We start from the raw sequence: 18,352 nt of genomic DNA, 5'->3' as shown, positions 1-18,352 counted from the left end.
TGTGTATGTATATATATATATATATATATATATATATATATATATATATATATTTATTATACAGTGGCACATTATTCTACTTATAAACCTCTAAACCCTTGGTTTTGTGCCATCCTATATCGCGCTTTTCTTCTAATATATTATATTTTAAAAGAAAATCTTGGCAGTTACCGGCAAATATTATATGGTAGTTTCTCTAATAGAGAATACGCTTAATATTACATAAAGTACACTCCACTCTGCATTACAGATGGTTCGAATCGTTCGATTCGAAAAAAAGAGGCAAATATTTCTTTGCCCTAATAAGTCCTAATAAGTCAATCAAACATATGATTCGAAGTATTTGTAATGCCGCACGAAAAGAGGGCATTTGCAAAGGAATACTTTTTAAAAATAATGAATAATTAATTATATTGTTTTTCCATTTATATTGAAATTAAAAGAAATAATAGAAATCTTGTATGTTGACATAGATCGTGCGACATATTGATATTAGTAAAAGGTTCCATGTCAAAGTGATTTTTTAACTAGGAGATTATTACAGATCCTCGTGGCGTAACAATGAGCGCTGTACCGATTCATGGGACAAACGGATTGGAAAGCATGGAAGAAATTGGAAGCGGGTGTTTGACCCTTTCAGAAGAACTGCCTCAAGTAATCTTATAAGTTCAGCAATTCTGAACCTCAACAATCCAATTTCCAATCTACTACAAAATATTGCAATGCAGCAGCAGATACACGTATTTCGTATTGCCAAGTATATTCTTCTCCATACGAGAATCATTCTGATTTGTACAACGGCTTGATCGATGATCCCATCGTTAAGACTGAAGTATCTAATTTCGCTTTGTCTCCTTCAAAAATGTATAACCACTCGAAATTTACGATGTACTTAGTGTATCACGGGAGATTAGGATTCTGGCACAAAATCTGTCACATGAGAATACATGCTCCGTCCATATGGGCCGGTGTGCATGCGATATCAAAAACAACGGGTCGCTCATTTCCGTTCTACGATTCGCGATGCGTCCCATTGTATCTACTATTTTTTCCGATGTTGCTATTATTATCATATTTTTGGCAGATCTATAAATGCATAAAGATGCAGCTAGATTCACTCATTTGATGAAAGATTATTATTTGTGGTTACACAATATGTGCAGTGGTGGAGATTTTAAGTAAGCCACCTATTTGCATTCACATACACTCATGTACACAGACACACAAATGAACATATACACAGTCATACTTATACCTTAGGCCATTCAGTTTAGTACTTTTAACAATGATAAAAAAAATGTTCGTTTATATCTGATACCACAATAGTTGAATAAAATGTTTGTTATAGCCAAGTATTCTTTGTGCTTTGTGAATACCTGCTCTGTGCATCCAGCGCATACTACCATCGTTTTTATTCAATGAGAATGAGAATCTTTCGAAAAATCATCGATCTGGAAACGCGTCGCAAAATAAAAATTTGCTATACGTACGTATACGTGTATTATAACTACTATACAACGTTTTTCTATTAATAAAAAGAAATTGATTTAAATAAAAGTAAAAGCAGAATTTACGGTAAAGTCCGTTAGTTATCGCGCGCAAATTCACAAGCACCTTAACACTTGGCACAAAGCCTATAAATATTATTGACATATATGCTAGTTCAAAAAACTTTATATATGTATATATATGATACATATATACATACACCACACACATATATATGTATGTGCGTATTTATAAACTCGGTCTCTTTGTATGTTGATAATTTTTACAATAATTTACACTAGAATTTGCTTTTCATGGTTTCACAAAATTGCCTTGTATTTTTATTATGTGCATTGAATATATATGAATTATTCTATATAAATAATATATTGTAAGATCAATTCATGTATAATATACATTCAAGAGAATTTACACATCAAGACGAAACATACTTGTAAAGAATGTATAGGAATACAATACTTTCTTGTACACTATATCTTTTTTGTATAATTTTTCAAGGATTTGTCAGTTCCTATATAAATATGCATTAAGATTAATCAATTGCCATTTATATTCTCGCGCATTAAAACAATGTCTTAGTATCAAGCAGAATCTGATAAAAAATATAATGAGTGTTTTATAATTAGTTAAAATAATATTGTTTCTCTGATTGTTGCTACACTATTTTCGCTTTTATATAATTCAAACAGTACATTCATGAACACACAACATATATAAACACATATACAGATTAGTAAGAATATAATATGCATACATGCTATAATGAGCAAATGTTGTTATACATACAGCATATAAATATGTAAAAAAAGACTACATATTCTATATGAATAGCTATATAAATATATGTTTATTTTGTCCATTTTACATTGTCACATATATTACATCAAGTATTAACATTAATATATATACCATAAATGTGTAACTGGAAATCCCTTTTATTTGGCAAAAACGACGTGCATAATATAGATTCAAGTTTTTACTTCTTGTTTTCTTATAAACACATTAAGTTTTAACATCAATAATCTTTTAATTTAGTTTTTTGAAAAAGGGGAATGTGGAATAATAATCGCTATATTTAAATAAACAAATATTGGCTTAAAAACATGAAAATACAATGAAATGTTACTAATAGAAATAATATATTGCGCTAAAAATTTTAGCTATAATATTTTTCTGTAATATACTGTAATATCGTAATGTGCAAGATATTTTGGGAGAAGCACAATGGATAAACAGAATCGTTTGAGATACTTTACCTTCTTAAAGGTTAATATTTTGAACATATTTTTAAACAATTTTTTTATTGTCCTCTTTTTCCATCCCCTCCTATCTAACCCTCATCTCTATCATTCTTTATCCTTCCCCCTGCCAATCTCTCTTTTTTTCTGTATAGAGGAATCGTAAGATAAAATACTGTGCTTATTATTATCCTTTACATCTTATTGCTCTACATACAGTTTAAGTTTGCAAGTAAATATTTTTACTAACAATAAGTTTAATACATTACTTTTTTTTATATATATTAAAATATATTTCGAGCATGCTACAAAAAATAAATTAAAATATAACAAAAAAACTTATGCAAAATTGCATTAATTTAAATGTGTACTGACGTGCAATGCATAAGAACTAGCATATTTAATATTTTTGTGATATCTCCATATTGAATACTAGTAAATAACTTTTATTTATAATCTCCAATAATGATATAATAAAAATAAGATTCTTCTCTCTCTCTTCTCCCGATTTTACAAATATAAAACACCTCTCCATCGTCCATACGCAAATGTGTGTGGTGTGATGTAACAATTTTTTATAATATTGCCCACTCTATTCTATATTTTGTATATATATATATATATATAACATGTGTCTTCATTAAATATTTATACAAATTACCGTTAGCACACATATAAAGTTATATATGTATGTATACATTTTATTACGTTCCTCATAACATTGCTTCCCCTCGGTTGCAACGCTTTTTCCAGTATTTTTACGAGATCACGCTTTGTATATATATATATATATATATATATATGTATGTATATATATATATTATATATATACACACACAATAAAAAGGACTAACAATAAGTAATATATTGTAATATAATAATTAAAAAGTTAACATAAATATAATTTTCTTCCTGCACAAAAATCAATCCAATTATCTCGTACCAACAATTACGCTCGAACAAAAGCCTTTGTTTTTATTATTATCATTAATTTGAACAATAGATCAACGCTATCTTTTTTTACTATCAAAGAAGGATTAAAATTGGTAGTAATTTTACATTTATATATATATATGTATTTGTGTGAGTGAGAGCGAATATTATATATATATATATATTAGATCTTTTCTTTTACACACACATATATAAATGTAAAATTACCACCAATTTTAAGGCTATATTCCAAAATTCACTGCCACTACTAGAAATCTATAATTCCCATGACCTAATTCACATCGTATATTTTAATACATACTAACAATAAGTACTACACTGGCCAATCATAGCCATTGCCCTAAAGAATGGAATAGCTATGATTGGCCAGTATAGTATTTAATACGTATTAAAGTATATCTGTGTAAACTAAACTAATAGCGTTTTCGAATGAACGGGTTAATCCAACCCGGATCAATTATTCACTATATTTTACTATGAATTCAAGCCTTTTATTGACAGAGACGATGCAATGACGTCATTAATCGCTCTCAGAGTGATTAAACCTGCTACATTCGAAAACGCTATAAATGTATATTATATGACGTTTTCGACTGTGAGCTCTGTTACACGGCACCCTTAAAAGCCGAGCACTGTACTGGTACCGCGTTTGCCACGCATGCGCGAAAAATCCCGGCCCGAACAACAACACTGCCCGCAACCCGTAGTGTAATACGGTCTTTAGAAAATAGGCCTATTGGTCAGTCAGTCAGTCAGTTGTCAGTTGTGTTGTGTTGTGTTGTGTTGTCAATAGTCTGTTATAATAGCTGATTTCACAAAAAACTTATTTTAATTAAATAATTTCTTTTCGTCAAAAAATGAATGAAATAGAAAGCTTGCGACGGAGAATTATAGAAATCGAAAATGAATTACAAGAAAAGAAAGATAAAAATGCGGCAGCAACGAGAGAAAAGATCGAACATATGTCAGAAGAGGTAGTGGATTCGAACCCATATAGGTAAATTTAAAAATATTTTTCATTGTTTTTAGTCACTTATTTATTGCGCTATAATATCAATTTTATCAATTTTATAAATCGGTTTTTTATAAAAACGTTATTCTTTTTGTAAAAAAAAACTGTATTTATAAAAAATCTGCCTCTACATATACAACATACACAAACACACAATATAAGTGATCGAATGACATTTAAAAAAAATATGTGTGTGTGTATATACACGTTTAGTAAAATATTTATTATATAGAGAAGATATATATATAATATATAAGATTTTACAAGAAAATTTAGTAGTAATTTTGTACATTTTTATTCCAGTCGATTGATGGCGTTGAAGCGTATGGGTATTGTTGAAAATTACGAAAAGATACGAGAATTAACCATAGCTATAGTTGGAATTGGTGGCGTTGGTAGCGTAACGGCAGAAATGTTGACAAGATGTGGTATTGGAAAAGTAAAGGAATAATAATATTATTTACTGTACATTAATAATGGTAACTTATTGTCTAATACTATAATATTTCAGCTGATACTATTTGATTATGACAATGTAGAACTGGCAAATATGAACAGACTATTTTTTCAACCACATCAAGCAGGTCAGAGCAAAGTAGAAGCAGCAGCAAATACTTTGCGTTATATAAATCCTGATGTGGAAATTGAAGTGCACAATTATAATATTACAACTATTGATCATTTTTCCGATTTCATGAATACAATAAGGTATAAGTTTACAAATTTTCTTAATATTCGATTTTATAATAGATTTATGCATATTGAATATTTTTTTTAATTATGGTATATTTTATGATTAATTTAAATTCGCATTTTTGTAGTACTTCCAGCTTGGAAAATGGACCAGTTGACTTGGTATTGAGCTGTGTCGACAATTTTGAAGCTCGTATGGCAATTAATACCGCATGTAACGAACTTAATCAGAAATGGTTTGAAAGCGGCGTTTCCGAAAATGCTGTTTCTGGTCATATCCAATTTATTGTGCCTGGCGAAACAGCCTGTTTTGCAGTAAGATCTCGATTGTATATAAATTGGCTATTGGATCATACAATACACACGTGAATTTTTAAGAATTCTGTACATTGCAATTATTATGTTGTTAAATTTGAATTTTTAGTGTGCTCCACCTTTGATCGTAGCATCTAGCATTGATGAAAAAACTTTGAAACGTGAAGGTGTATGTGCTGCATCATTACCTACCACTATGGGTATAGTGTCAGGTTTTCTGGTGCAGAACACTTTAAAATTTTTATTGAGGTTTGGACAAGTGTCTTACTATTTGGGTTACAATGCTATGGAAGATTTTTTTCCTACAATGACTTTAAAACCAAATCCAAATTGCGATGATGCACATTGTAGACAAAGACAAAAAGAATATGCACAAAAGCCAAAAAGTCAACAAAAGCCAAGCAAGATTATTGAAGAAAAAGCTATACATGAAGATAATAAATGGGGTATGTATGAAAAGAAATTATAATCTCTTTTTGAAATATGCCTTTGTATTTTTGCATCACTCTTAGCTAAATACCTTTTTGGTAGGTATTTCATTAGTCAATGAACAAAGTGAGCAACCAGATGAAACAACATCCATATCGACTTCAGGTGTACGATATGCATATACTATTTCTACACCTACACATGTCACCAATTTAGAAAGAGAACAAACTGTTCCTGAATCTACAGGAGCAAGTTTAGAAGAATTAATGGCAGAGATGAAATCTATTTAAAAATAGTGCAATATAAATGCACACATACACATATTCCATACTTGAAATATTTTTTAACTTTATATTTAATATTAAATATGAATTGTACTTTTATTTTTATAAATGTAATTCTTTTTGTTGCAAAATAAATAAATAAGACAAAGAAAGGAAAGATATTAAAATTCTATAATATATAAATCTATACAATTTGTTCAAATCAAACATTGTGCAAGTTAAATAATGTAAATTTCTTTTTTGTTGCATACGATAGATTTTGTTACAAAGTTCCTGAGAATCTACATCTATTTAATGTGAAGCATTAACACAAAATAATAAAAAAATTTGAAAATCAAAAACAATATTTTTATTTTGTAATGACATTTTGATATTCATTCCTTAGAATTTCTATTTTCAATTATGTGTTAGTATATTTTTTAATGTATCTTAAGTAAATTATAAGTTTTTTGCATAGTATAATCTCTTGTATTCCAGAAATAATTATAATGTATTAAATAAAAAAATTTGAAATAGTAAAATATTTTTTATATAAGCCATATAACGGATTTTTATATAATTTATGTTCTAAAATATAAACCAATAAGTATAATATAATTCTGTTATAACCTTTTTATATATATTAATGGATAATATATATACAACACACAAAGATTAAATTATATGTCAAATTTTTCAAAGCATATAGATGGTCCCTCTTCTTCATACTCTTCTCTCGTTATCAAAAGATTTGAAAACATTGCATCTTGTGAAAGTTGTTTTCCACCGAACCATGCATAAGTAACTGGACTAAAAGTAGAAAAATATTTATTAGTATTTCGTAGTAGGCTTTTCACACTATAACACAAATAAAATATACACAAATGGCAATGGAATATATAAAATACTTTTGTGGTAAATAGACGTTTACAGCATATTCTGTTGGAGCTAAACTTCTAATTTCTTTGTAAATTCTGTCCTTAAATCCCGGAAATTTTGCATTACCACCAGTTAGAATAATATTGGATAGAAAATGGGGCCATGTTTCTTCGTCACAAGCTTTTATGGAATCAATAACAGCTTCAGGAATACCCATTTGCCGGATACCAATATCCGATGGATGGAATAATATTTCCGGTATGGCAAATCTTTCATTAGTCAAACGTAATGTTTGTTGTTCATTAGATGGTTCCGGATCCTTAAGATATCCACGTCGCAGAGTCGTATAATCTGGCAAAACATAATCCTTAGCAATAATATTTTTCTCCAACTTATATTTGGCCCGTTCCATATCTTTAAAGAAATCTTGAGACACAAAACAACAATCTTCTTTCACTTGATTAATTACATATGTTTCATCCATAACGTGCAGCTGACGATAAGACAATATCTCTTTCAGGTGATTTGTTAGAAGCTTACCACCTACATCTATTCTTCGTATCCCTTCTTTTACTTTTGAATCATTGATATAAGGTATAATATGCGTAAAACTGTAACTACTATCTATTACTATACAGCATTTTGTACTAGAATTTTCGGATCTGTAATTGTAACATGAAAGACTCGCTGCATTTATCCTCAGGAGACTGTGACATTCGTATTCCTCAAAAAAGATTTCTGTCATAGCTTCTTGTATGCTTGGAAAATTAAATATTGGTTCTGTCACTATCACAGACGACTGATTTAAATTCACCGAACAAGACTCTTTCGAAAATATATAATCCCATAGAGTTTTCTGAATATCCCAATTCACCAGATAACCTTTCTGGAAAGGTAACATGTAAAACAATCCGGAGGCATCTCTACATTCTTCGATTTGATTTCCAATGAAGGGTCTGCGACGTTCGCTCTTTGCTTTCATTATACAATTTGGAATTAATCTAAAATATTTTCATTCATTATTGACAATAGAGTGCACATCGAAGATGTAAATTTATGCATTTTGATATACTTACTTAGGTGTTTCATTGGATAAACCAGCTTTCGCTGTGTAAGCACCGTTATCGAGAATAAAAGTGGAGTTACTCATATTTTAAAAAATATCGTAAATGTAATTTTAAATAAAGTTTTGACTTTGTATGTCTCTCAACCGGTAATCAAGTTTTTGTCGTTGTTTATATACTTTACGTTCATCTTACATTTATACGACAAAAAAGGTCGAACCAATCATGAGCGTTTCGCCAATTCCGCGTTGCGCTTGCGCATACATTCCGCACCATGGGACCGTCCAATACTCGATTGGGATTGGTCGATTCCTTTAGGCTTACATCCTTACGGAATTTTGTGTGTAATGACCTTTAAGCCCGTGTCACACTACGCATTGCGGACGCGGATCGGATTTGGATTACGGACTGCGAATCGTCAATCATCCAATCAGATTCTTGGCTACTTCGCTCTGATTGGATGAATGACGATTCGCAGTCCGTACTCCAAATCCGATTCGAGTCCGCAATGCGTAGTGTGACACGGGCTTTATGATGTCAGTGGTCGGGTGTCGGGTCGGACTTTTCGAGTCGTAACGGTCGAAGTAACACCTGTACATCTCTCTTTTATTCTACTTAATTTGATAAAGATTCATACAGATCACATTATAAATCAATATGTTTTGGGGTAAGTGGTCGTTCTATACATATTTCATTAAAGTTTCATAAAAAGATAAATATTTAATATAAAGATTTGCATGTTGTGGTGAAATATTGTATATCTTGCGAAATGGCAGCGCCATGTGCCATGCTTACAAAAAAAAACGCGCGTTTTAAAATAAGACGAGACTCAAAGATCGCTTGCATTATTATGCTCGGTTTCTCTCATGTTGTTATTCATTGTTACAGCATTGATATTGGAACCGTACAAACGATACACGCAGTGTGTAAGACATACATTCCATGTGACCATGGCGTGTTTGGATCTGTCGCTAGCACGTGGTAAGTCATTTATTTTAATACGTTCGAAAATTCGGATTGTTCTGACTGAAACTCGTTTTTCTTCCATTTTAATATAGTTTTTCCATTATGATATTTGTACATGTGGGATAATAATATCGTGATACATACGTATATCATACGTTGAATACTCTCTTTAAAAAATTGTGTTAGTTTTCAAGAAAAATTGCAATTATAAAATAACATCTATACATAAGTATATACATTTGTATTATATAAATGGTGATTATATTACAAATGGTTCAAAATATTTGATCGATCAATCCTGATAACCTCCAAACCTTCGCCTTTCTTGTTCTGATTAATTGATAAAATAAATGGAAACCAAATAGAGTGTATATATTATATAATAGATGTTTATATTTACAAATATTATATGTAAGTATACATCATGAAATATTTTGATTTATTCAGAAATTTTTATCTCTTTTATTACAGAACCAGTACAGGTAATGGTAAAATGCAACAACAAAAGCTTTTTGCTTTGCACCTTAAACAAGGACAAGTTCCAAACATCGCTCGATCTAATTTTTGAAAAGGGAGAAAATATAACTTTTTTCTGCAATGGCCAAGGTTCCGTACATATGACTGGATATCTGTTGCCAAATGAAAATATAGATTCAGATTCTGAAGAAGAGATTGAGGAAGAAGAGGCAGAAGAGCAAGAAGAAGAAGTAAGACTAAATACAATACCTGAAAAGTCCTTAAAGAGAAAGATAGAATCGCCAAAAAACAAGAAAAAACCAAAGCTAGCTAAACAAGAACCTTTCGAAAGTAATAATTGGGATGATGATGATGATAATGAGGAAAATAATAGCTCTTTGGAAGAAGATTCGGATAACGACGAAGATATGGAAGATGAGGAAGATGAAAATGACAATGATGATGAGGAGGAGGAGCAAGAACATGAACATGAAGAATTTACAAAGCCTCAAAAACATGAGAAAAAGGAGACGGAGAATCAACGGCAAAATCAGCAAAAAAAAACACATGATAAGCAAAATAAAATAAATGGGGAAGAAATTAAACAAGAACAGCAAAGTAAGAAACAAAAAAAGAAAGCCGAACAGCAAAAGAATAATCTAATTGAAGCGAAAAAGAGAATCATTGAGGGTGGTGTGCAAGTGGAAGATACAAATCCTGGTAATGGTGCACTCGCAACAAGTGGCAAACTTGTTACAGTTTATTATGTGGGTCGCTGTAAAATAGGGAAAGAAGAAAAGAAAGTTGATTCGTGTACGCAAGGAAATGGTTTCAAATTCCGCCTTGGTAAAGGACAAGTAATCAAAGGATGGGATGTGGGAATCCCTGGAATGAAAGTTGGTGGGAAACGCCGTCTCACGATACCGTCTAATATGGGGTATGTATAATATTCGTTCTTATTCTTTTTTTTACGTTTCCTATTATATTGCCATATTATCGACTTTCATATAACGAATTATCTTTATAACTTTTCATCTCTTTATTTAGGTATAAAATTTATAATATTTTAAGCGCTAATTTAACGGAGCAATGTTTTTCTTATAGGTATGGATCTAAAGGCTCTCTTCCCGCAATCCCTGGAAATAGCACACTTGTATTCGACATCGAACTTAAGAACGTTAATTAAGTATTAATAATGAATCTAGTATTTACTATATATGATAAGAAAGCTCTTTAACATGTTCTTGTACCTTTACATTTCAAAAATATAATTTTGTTATTGCATGTCACCATACACATACATTTCAGATTATTTTTATTTAAAACTCGACAAATATCTCTTAATGGATAAATAAATAAGATACAGAGAAAGGAAAGATGTAATAAAATTCATATAAATTGTATAATTTTTCTTTAAATGGGACGTGCGAGTTAAATAATGTGAATTTCTTTTTTATTGCACAAGATATTTTTTTACAAAATTCCTGAGAATCTACACCGATTTAATATGAAGCATTAACACAAAATAATAAAACAGTTTGTAAATCAAAAACAATTTTTTTATTTTGTAATAACATTTTGATATACATTGCTTAGAATTTCTATTTCCAATTATGTGTTAGTATACTTTTTAATATATCTTAAGTAATTTATAAGTTTTTTGCATTTGTATTATATGTTGTATTCCAGAGAAATAATTATAATGTATTAAATAAAAAATGTTGAAATGGCAAAATATTTTTTATATAAGCCATATAACTGGTTTTTATATAATTTATGTTCTAAAATATATCAAAACGGTAGGGACAACTTTACATTTAATAAATTGAACCAAAATGTCTTAAATTTTTAATGGCTTCTATATAATTTGCCATGGATTACTCAATTTTGTTATTGATTCAAAGCAATTTGCACGTTTATGAATGCTATAATGAGAAAAAAAAAGAATATATATATATAGCTTCTTGGAAAAGTTTAGCAACCAAATATAAATGTCAAAGTAGTCTATATTGATTAATTAAGTATATATTCTGGATAAACAGATTTAATTGCTTTTCTTTACAGTGTCTCGATTATCTTTCCATGATAAAGTACACGATCCATTTTTACATTCCTTTATTAAATCCGGACATGGCTCATCCCCTTTGGCCTCTTTTCCTTTATTCCTTAATTGCCACCATTTGATCAATAATGGTTGTATGAGAAATCTCCATATTATCAGAAATATAGGAACAGCAAAGCACGGTACACACACCATTCTGTGCGTATATATAACTTATTTTGTAATCTAAAATTATACATGCAAAAGCATATTTTATTATTTCAACAGAAAACAAAATAAAAACATTCGCCTTAGAGAATGATATTATACAATTTTGATTAAGATCAATTTATTTTGTTCTTTTTTTTTACCTTTATGCATATTTTACATCTCGAAAAAAAGTGATTCTTACCTCAGATGACGGGCAAAAGCAATACTATATCCAGTCTCCACGGAATAATTGAGCGAATGTAAACGAGATCGATATAAGAATAATGTGCGCTTTGTATATCACTCACTTTGTGTATCATCGACACTTGGATGTTCTTGATGCGAAAAATATATCAGTCTAAACGCCAGATTGTCAATATGTCAGTTCGCGCTGTTGCTTTTATCAGCACCGTTAATATATTCGTAATCGTGATACGAAGATCATACGTTTCGATACGTTTACGCAAACACTGTCCTTTCCTGACGTTTTACCACTATCTTCTATCTTTACTGTTACTTACTGAGCCCGATTAGACTAGGTTGGACGGTTAGACCAGTGTTAATTTAATGCGCATGCGCGCATAAATTATCTGCTACACAAGGAGTTTTTCAGTAAGAAAACATAGATAGATATATTGTCATGCAATTGTCCATAGGATTTTTAAAGTCCTGAATTTTTTTTTTTTTTATTTGAACTGCTTTGATTTAGATAGTCAAAGGCTAATTGATGTATGACATTCTTGCTGAAAAACTTCCATAGATATCGGTTTTTCTTTATCGCGCGATATCAATCGTTACCACGTCTTTTTGTAAATCTAATTATTTATATTTAGCATGATCGTAATGCTATACCATCTCTGGTATTTATTAATTATACATAAGGACATGGTCACAGCCATTCATTGCGAGATTACATAATCTCTTTCTACATAAGGTACTGAAATAGATATGCACATAGAGAATATTTGTATCACAAAATGTCTGTGGTAAAAGCTACCAAAATATTTCGTAGAATATTCTAGACATTAAAATATGATGTATTGCGCATTCAAGTGTCACCCAAGATTGTTCGCAGAATTCTACGATCGGCTCCAGTTTAGTAAAGGAAAAACTATAAGCACCAGGTGCTGCGAATGATCGTGGGCGTAACATGGAATCAAACAGAACGCTCCCGCGCAATTTTAAGAAGGGATATATCCGGATGAGATAAATCTTTGACTCTTAAATGCTTCCAAACATTTTACGACCTCTCGTTATGCATAATGAAACAACGATGACGCTTAATACGAAGAAAATTAAAGCGAAGAGAGTGATAAAGGCTCTGCACCATTGCCGTTTCCGTTTCGCTTTTGCGATTGTTCGATTTAAACGTTCGGCACGCGTTACGTCGAGAGTGAAATCCAAGTCCTTTTCTAAGCCTTTAACGGCTAAGCGACGATTCCAATCATTGGACGAGGCGATCGTTTCTTCGCTAGACGAGCCAATGTCGCTGTAATCCAACTGCTGGAACATATTGTACTTTTATATAGTGCAAATATACACTCATAAATGTCAATTTACAAAATCATACGCATCAACTACTCGGATAACAAACTTTGAGATCTTTTTCTTTTACAAAGTTGTGGCGATCGAGCATCATTATTGAGTACTCACTGTTGAATATTTTGATTCGGTCGAGGTGAGTCCGTTTTGGCATTGCTTATCTTTGTCTAATCCAAACGATAGTTTCGCACAACCACTTCTAACATGTTTGTCATTTAGGTATTTAAAGACGTATGGACCACTGGACGTTTCGCAAAATTCCCTTTCTGCGTTTTCGCGTCTCGTTATCTTATCATTTTTAAGCAACAACGCGGATCGCATCGAATTATTTTCGTAGAAAGCGCGAGGACCAACGTATAATTTAGAATGGACAGAATTTGCTCTCGGCGGCACGTGCTTGATGTAACTTGGCGATACCGATAGATTGTCGTCATTGAAAGTCCAAGAAGGGCAAACGCATTCGTATAAGTTGTCGCTTCTTGGATCGATCTCGAGAGAAACGATACGCGAGATATCGCGCAAGATATCTTGCGGTGCCACAGCAATGTCACCGTCTATCATAGAATTAAGAGTTCGAGATAATTCGAGCAGCATCTCGCGCGCTGATGCTCTCAGCGGTGATGATGCCGACGGTGACGACGGCGGCGAATAGCTACACGTGCAACCACAGACGCGACACGTGTAGATGCCTGTTGGAAAGAAAGGATATTTTGATGATGTTTCTGAAATTCGGAAGAAAGTAAAATCGCCGCTTTTATTCACCTTCATAATCGATATTTTCGGCCTGATAACATGCGACGAAAGGCCAAATGGGTTGCGGTACACAAGCTGTTTCGCTCTCGTGAATCACGGCTAGACCACCGTACGACAGATCTCTCGTCGACGTTGACGCGCGATAAGAGCACGAACCGACTGATAACAGCGGAGAGTGACTCGAGTAGCCAGAGCTGATGGATGTTTTGTAACATCTTCTCGCATTAACTCGCTGATTGTGAGTTGTAGCTGCTGACTTGCCCCCTATGATGCCATTTACGAATTTAGAGATCTCACCCAAGTCTGACCTTATCCTGAAACATGATTTTATCGAATATATATTGTAGTAAGTAGGTACATATATGATGATGAAGAAGGTGTAAAAGAACGATAAAAAAATGTATTATTTCTTATCTTTTTACATTTGTTTCAAAGATCCTAAGAATAATATATTGGTATAACGGCTCCTACCATTCGATTCCATACGGCTCGACTGTAGGCGACACGGCGTAAGCGCCTTTTTCTGTACCATCGCAATTGATCCTGGAATCGCGCGGAATCGCCGCTCGAACGCCGGCACTCGAATGCATCCCCCGATTGCATTCGACGGCGTCCGATGACGCACAGGGCGCTACCGCATAGAGGTTCGTTCAAGACCGGTAACCATCGTTGCATGCTCGAACAGCTGCTCTCTTGTCATCGACAAATCTCGTAGCCTTTTCCTGAAAGCCATATGGATCAATATCGCGATCTCTTTACTTTTTTTTTATATCGAAACTCTTTATAGATTTTATATCTTTCATTGCGGACATTTATATATATCGCCAGTACCTTATTGTTAGTTATGAATGTACGCGAATTCGACGGATGAGCCACATTTCAAGGTCGCTTTCACATTCGCGTTACGTTCACGGCCGACATAAACCGCCTATTACGTTATTTGTCGGAGGTACTGGACGAAGAAACATTAATGTAGATCATTCTCTTCATTTTTTTTTTTTTTTTTCAAGTTTACACTATATCGATGAAAAAATTTACCAATTTTATTCACGACATTATCGAATACTTTTGTACAAATAAGTTATTTCTTTTTTTAGTTTCTAAAATTTCGTCAAGGAGAAACATGTGCGAGAAGAAAGAGAAAGTGAGGTACGCGCGCACGCATTTTCGAATTAGGTCAACTTGAATATTGGAAAATGTCCTTTATATTTGTTATACGTTATAAATTCCGCTATACGTGTATGTGTTACAATATTAAATTACCCACTCTCCTCATTTTTGATTTGTCAAAATTACGACTTCTCCGTCATTGAAATTGGCCAAATCGCAAATTCATATCTGGTGTATACTTCTGTTAAATATTTACTTCAAAAAAAATATAGCTACAAAACATTATTAAACTTATATAATTATAATTCATGGATCAACGTGCATGCTGCAACATGAGAGAGAAAGAGAGGGAGAGAGAGAGAGAGAGAGAGAGAGCGCGTCGTACATTCCATCATCAATTATTGCCAGCCGCCCAGCCAACTACTTTCACCTCGGCAAAGTACGTTCGTCTCAATGTTTACATATTACACCGCGTACGGAATGATCGGCTGACGTTATAAAAGCTCCGCATGAAGAAAGAGCGATCTTTCCACAAAACTCAGAGTGATCGTGACCGACATGAGAGAGAAAGAGAAAGAGAGAGAGAGAGAGAGAGAGAGAGAGAGAGAGAGAGAGCGCGTCGTACATTCCATCATCAATTATTGCCAGCCGCCCAGCCAACTACTTTCACCTCGGCAAAGTACGTTCGTCTCAATGTTTACATATTACACCGCGTACGGAATGATCGGCTGACGTTATAAAAGCTCCGCATGAAGAAAGAGCGATCTTTCCACAAAACTCAGAGTGATCGTGACCGCGATTGACATCACGATCCTCAACAATGCATTATTTAGAAAATAATTTCTCTCTACATTTATTTTTGGCTCTTGGATAATTTTGCGATCCGATGGCACGCGACTATATTCGTGAATTCTAAAAGTTAAAAACATGTATCCACTTTTTTTTTCTTTATACACATATATCGCGTATAACGCAGATCGTAATTTTCTGTATAAATCTTAAAAGATGAATCAAAAATTAATGTCAAAGATATATATATATATACGGGAATTACGAATGCACATCTCTCAACATCGAGCTCTTGACGAGCATTGCGGAAGAGAAATATATATACAATGAAGCGTTTCTTCCTTGTGAAGTTACGGCAATTATGTGTATATAAGATAGATATATACGCAGGCACGCACAACGTAACGAGCAACGAAACGAAATCGCGAAAAATATTTAACTTACAGACTTTCACTCGCACTCATTCAGGGGCGTCGACGGAAAATAATCATCGTCGATCATCATATATTATACCGCTTGTTTTTGAGTTTATTCGATTAAATGTTTGATAGAGATATCACATTTATAATCACTTTCACGGCAAAAGTTTTGCGAATAAAATATTTCTAATCTGGTAGATTCTTAAACGAAAGGCCGTTGATTTGTCTCGCGCATCGCGCGTCAATTCGCAGGTATTTAATATTCGCGAACCTATTGCGAAACAAAGTATTTGACATTCAAAGTCGGCACTTTTGTTCGCGGGTGATACTTAATTTGCAATAAATCCAAATACTCAAGAAAGAAGAAACGCGACGTCGATCATGATTTGCGATGTTCCGCGACGTACTTTCGGAGCAAAAATAATCAAAATTTATATTAGAATATAAAAAGCACGAACATAATGATGAACATATTTATGCTATTATCGATTTTAAATAATTTTCACAAAATACAAAGAGATTCCTTAACTTGCGGCAATATTGTTGCAAATAAAAATTAATATAATTATTAGACGAAAGATATTGCCTTGCTCATTATAGAATATATTTCTCTCTCGCGATGCAGCTAAAAAAATGTGCAATAATCGTCATTTCAAATACGCGGAAAAAGAAGATTACTATGATAAATAATTTTATAGATGCTTTCCATTTTGTAATACAAGTCGACACAAATGTCACTAAAAATGACATCAATGGATATATCTATTCTGCTTTTCTCCTCGCCCTTCTTATTTTTCTCTTTCTCTCTTGCTTTACATCTCGGTATTCAATTGTATTCACCTCCGTGGAGGATGCGCGCAAGGAAGTATTACATACATGAACGGTAAACTTTCTACACGCGCATCGTGTCGATCACACATTCGCTGACGATGCACTCATGGCGATTCAAAAGAAACTGAAAGACTCCACTCAAGTCAGGACTCAGGACGTCAGGAGGCGATCAGCGATCACTCGATCAGCTGCGCGATACTACTGACAACTGACAATGAGACCGACTGAGACGTGAGAGCTGAGACCGTCTTCTCTCTTCTCGATTATTTCGTGGGGGTCGTATCCTGTTGATCATCTCTCTCTTATCCTCTTTCTGTCGCGTGCATTTCATCTTCCTTTTCCTTCCTATGTATTTATTAATTACTTTCTTCTCGTTACACTTATATTCCTAATCTATTTATAGTTTCGCACATTTTTTTCACACCGTTTACCGATTATTAAATAACGACATGTGAAAAATTTGATCGAAATTTCTTTTTTATCTTAAACATATATAAGAATATAAATGTTTTAAAAAAAGATAATTTAAAACAATATTATTTACCTTTATTTTCAATAACTCTTGCAAATTTTCAAATTTCTATTTTTTGAGTTCACATTTGTCCACATTGGCTGGATACTGGGTTCCGTAAAGCGCATAGCGCATATGCTCGCGTGTATCTATAGCATGCGTTATGTATATATAGATACGTGTGCGCAGTGCGCAAATGGTGCGCTTTACGAAACCCAGACATTTATCCCTAAATAAGTTTATTCAAATTTTCATAATACGAGTTTGTCGGATTGGCTATCGGATAGAGAATTTCTAGAGCTTTAAAAGTTTTTTTGCGGTAACAGCCAATCAGCATGTTTCGATAAAGCTTGTTTACCAAACGAGGT

General features: G+C 32.7%; 5 protein-coding genes and 1 long non-coding RNA gene across 13 annotated transcripts in view; 3 read left to right on the top strand and 3 right to left on the bottom strand.

The window, feature by feature from the left end:
* LOC115236753 (casein kinase II subunit alpha) overlaps nt 1–1,352 on the top strand; it is a 5,534-nt gene extending 4,182 nt beyond the window's left edge. For both annotated transcript variants that reach the window (XM_029809417.1, XM_029809414.1), the window contains exon 8: nt 545–1,352. In XM_029809417.1, coding sequence (XP_029665277.1) covers nt 545–666 — 122 coding nt within the window. In that variant the 3' untranslated portion in view covers nt 667–1,352. The remainder of the gene's footprint in view (nt 1–544) is intronic.
* LOC115236754 lies at nt 1,140–3,368 on the bottom strand. The gene is made up of 2 exons (XR_003884240.1): nt 3,123–3,368; nt 1,140–2,894 (listed from the first exon to the last, which is right to left on the bottom strand). It is a non-coding gene; the product is annotated as an uncharacterized LOC115236754 (long non-coding RNA).
* Nucleotides 3,369–4,411: 1,043 nt separating this feature from the next.
* On the top strand, nt 4,412–6,762 carry LOC115236773 (ubiquitin-like modifier-activating enzyme 5). Its single transcript, XM_029809457.1, has 6 exons — nt 4,412–4,698; nt 5,017–5,152; nt 5,225–5,421; nt 5,535–5,721; nt 5,831–6,167; nt 6,253–6,762. Exons 1-6 carry the CDS (start codon nt 4,559–4,561, stop codon nt 6,438–6,440), a joined length of 1,185 nt encoding a protein of 394 aa, XP_029665317.1. The 5' UTR covers nt 4,412–4,558; the 3' UTR covers nt 6,441–6,762.
* A 5-nt stretch (nt 6,763–6,767) lies between these two features.
* On the bottom strand, nt 6,768–8,590 carry LOC115236774 (actin-related protein 6). 2 transcript variants are annotated; one of them, XM_029809458.1, is made up of 3 exons: nt 8,369–8,590; nt 7,322–8,293; nt 6,768–7,223 (listed from the first exon to the last, which is right to left on the bottom strand). In XM_029809458.1, the coding sequence occupies exons 1-3, from the start codon at nt 8,440–8,442 to the stop codon at nt 7,094–7,096; spliced, it is 1,176 nt and encodes a 391-aa protein (XP_029665318.1). In that variant the 5' UTR covers nt 8,443–8,590; the 3' UTR covers nt 6,768–7,093. The 2 variants fall into 2 exon arrangements, with proteins under 2 accessions (XP_029665318.1, XP_029665319.1); XM_029809459.1 differs by having other exon boundaries at nt 7,068–7,223; nt 7,345–8,293.
* Nucleotides 8,591–8,837: 247 nt separating this feature from the next.
* LOC115236775 (46 kDa FK506-binding nuclear protein) lies at nt 8,838–11,330 on the top strand. Its single transcript, XM_029809460.1, has 4 exons — nt 8,838–9,023; nt 9,245–9,337; nt 9,794–10,715; nt 10,883–11,330. Exons 1-4 carry the CDS (start codon nt 9,014–9,016, stop codon nt 10,962–10,964), a joined length of 1,107 nt encoding a protein of 368 aa, XP_029665320.1. The 5' UTR covers nt 8,838–9,013; the 3' UTR covers nt 10,965–11,330.
* On the bottom strand, nt 11,321–18,227 carry LOC115236771. Of its 6 annotated transcripts, XM_029809452.1 has the most exons (8): nt 18,018–18,227; nt 17,483–17,818; nt 15,156–15,276; nt 14,796–15,046; nt 14,334–14,638; nt 13,683–14,260; nt 12,232–13,532; nt 11,321–12,065 (listed from the first exon to the last, which is right to left on the bottom strand). In XM_029809452.1, the coding sequence occupies exons 4-7, from the start codon at nt 14,912–14,914 to the stop codon at nt 13,251–13,253; spliced, it is 1,284 nt and encodes a 427-aa protein (XP_029665312.1). In that variant the 5' UTR covers nt 14,915–15,046; nt 15,156–15,276; nt 17,483–17,818; nt 18,018–18,227; the 3' UTR covers nt 11,321–12,065; nt 12,232–13,250. The 6 variants fall into 6 exon arrangements, with proteins under 6 accessions (XP_029665312.1, XP_029665311.1, XP_029665316.1 ...); XM_029809451.1 differs by lacking the exon at nt 15,156–15,276; XM_029809456.1 differs by lacking the exon at nt 15,156–15,276 and having other exon boundaries at nt 12,232–13,529.
* Between the last annotated feature and the right edge of the window lie 125 nt (nt 18,228–18,352).

Source organism: Formica exsecta, unplaced genomic scaffold (assembly GCF_003651465.1).
Source record: "Formica exsecta isolate Colony F162 unplaced genomic scaffold, ASM365146v1 scaffold26, whole genome shotgun sequence".
Lineage (NCBI taxonomy): Eukaryota > Metazoa > Arthropoda > Insecta > Hymenoptera > Formicidae > Formica > Formica exsecta.
The sequence above is the reverse complement of the archived record's forward strand: the minus strand, read 5'-3'. Positions and strand labels throughout refer to the sequence as shown.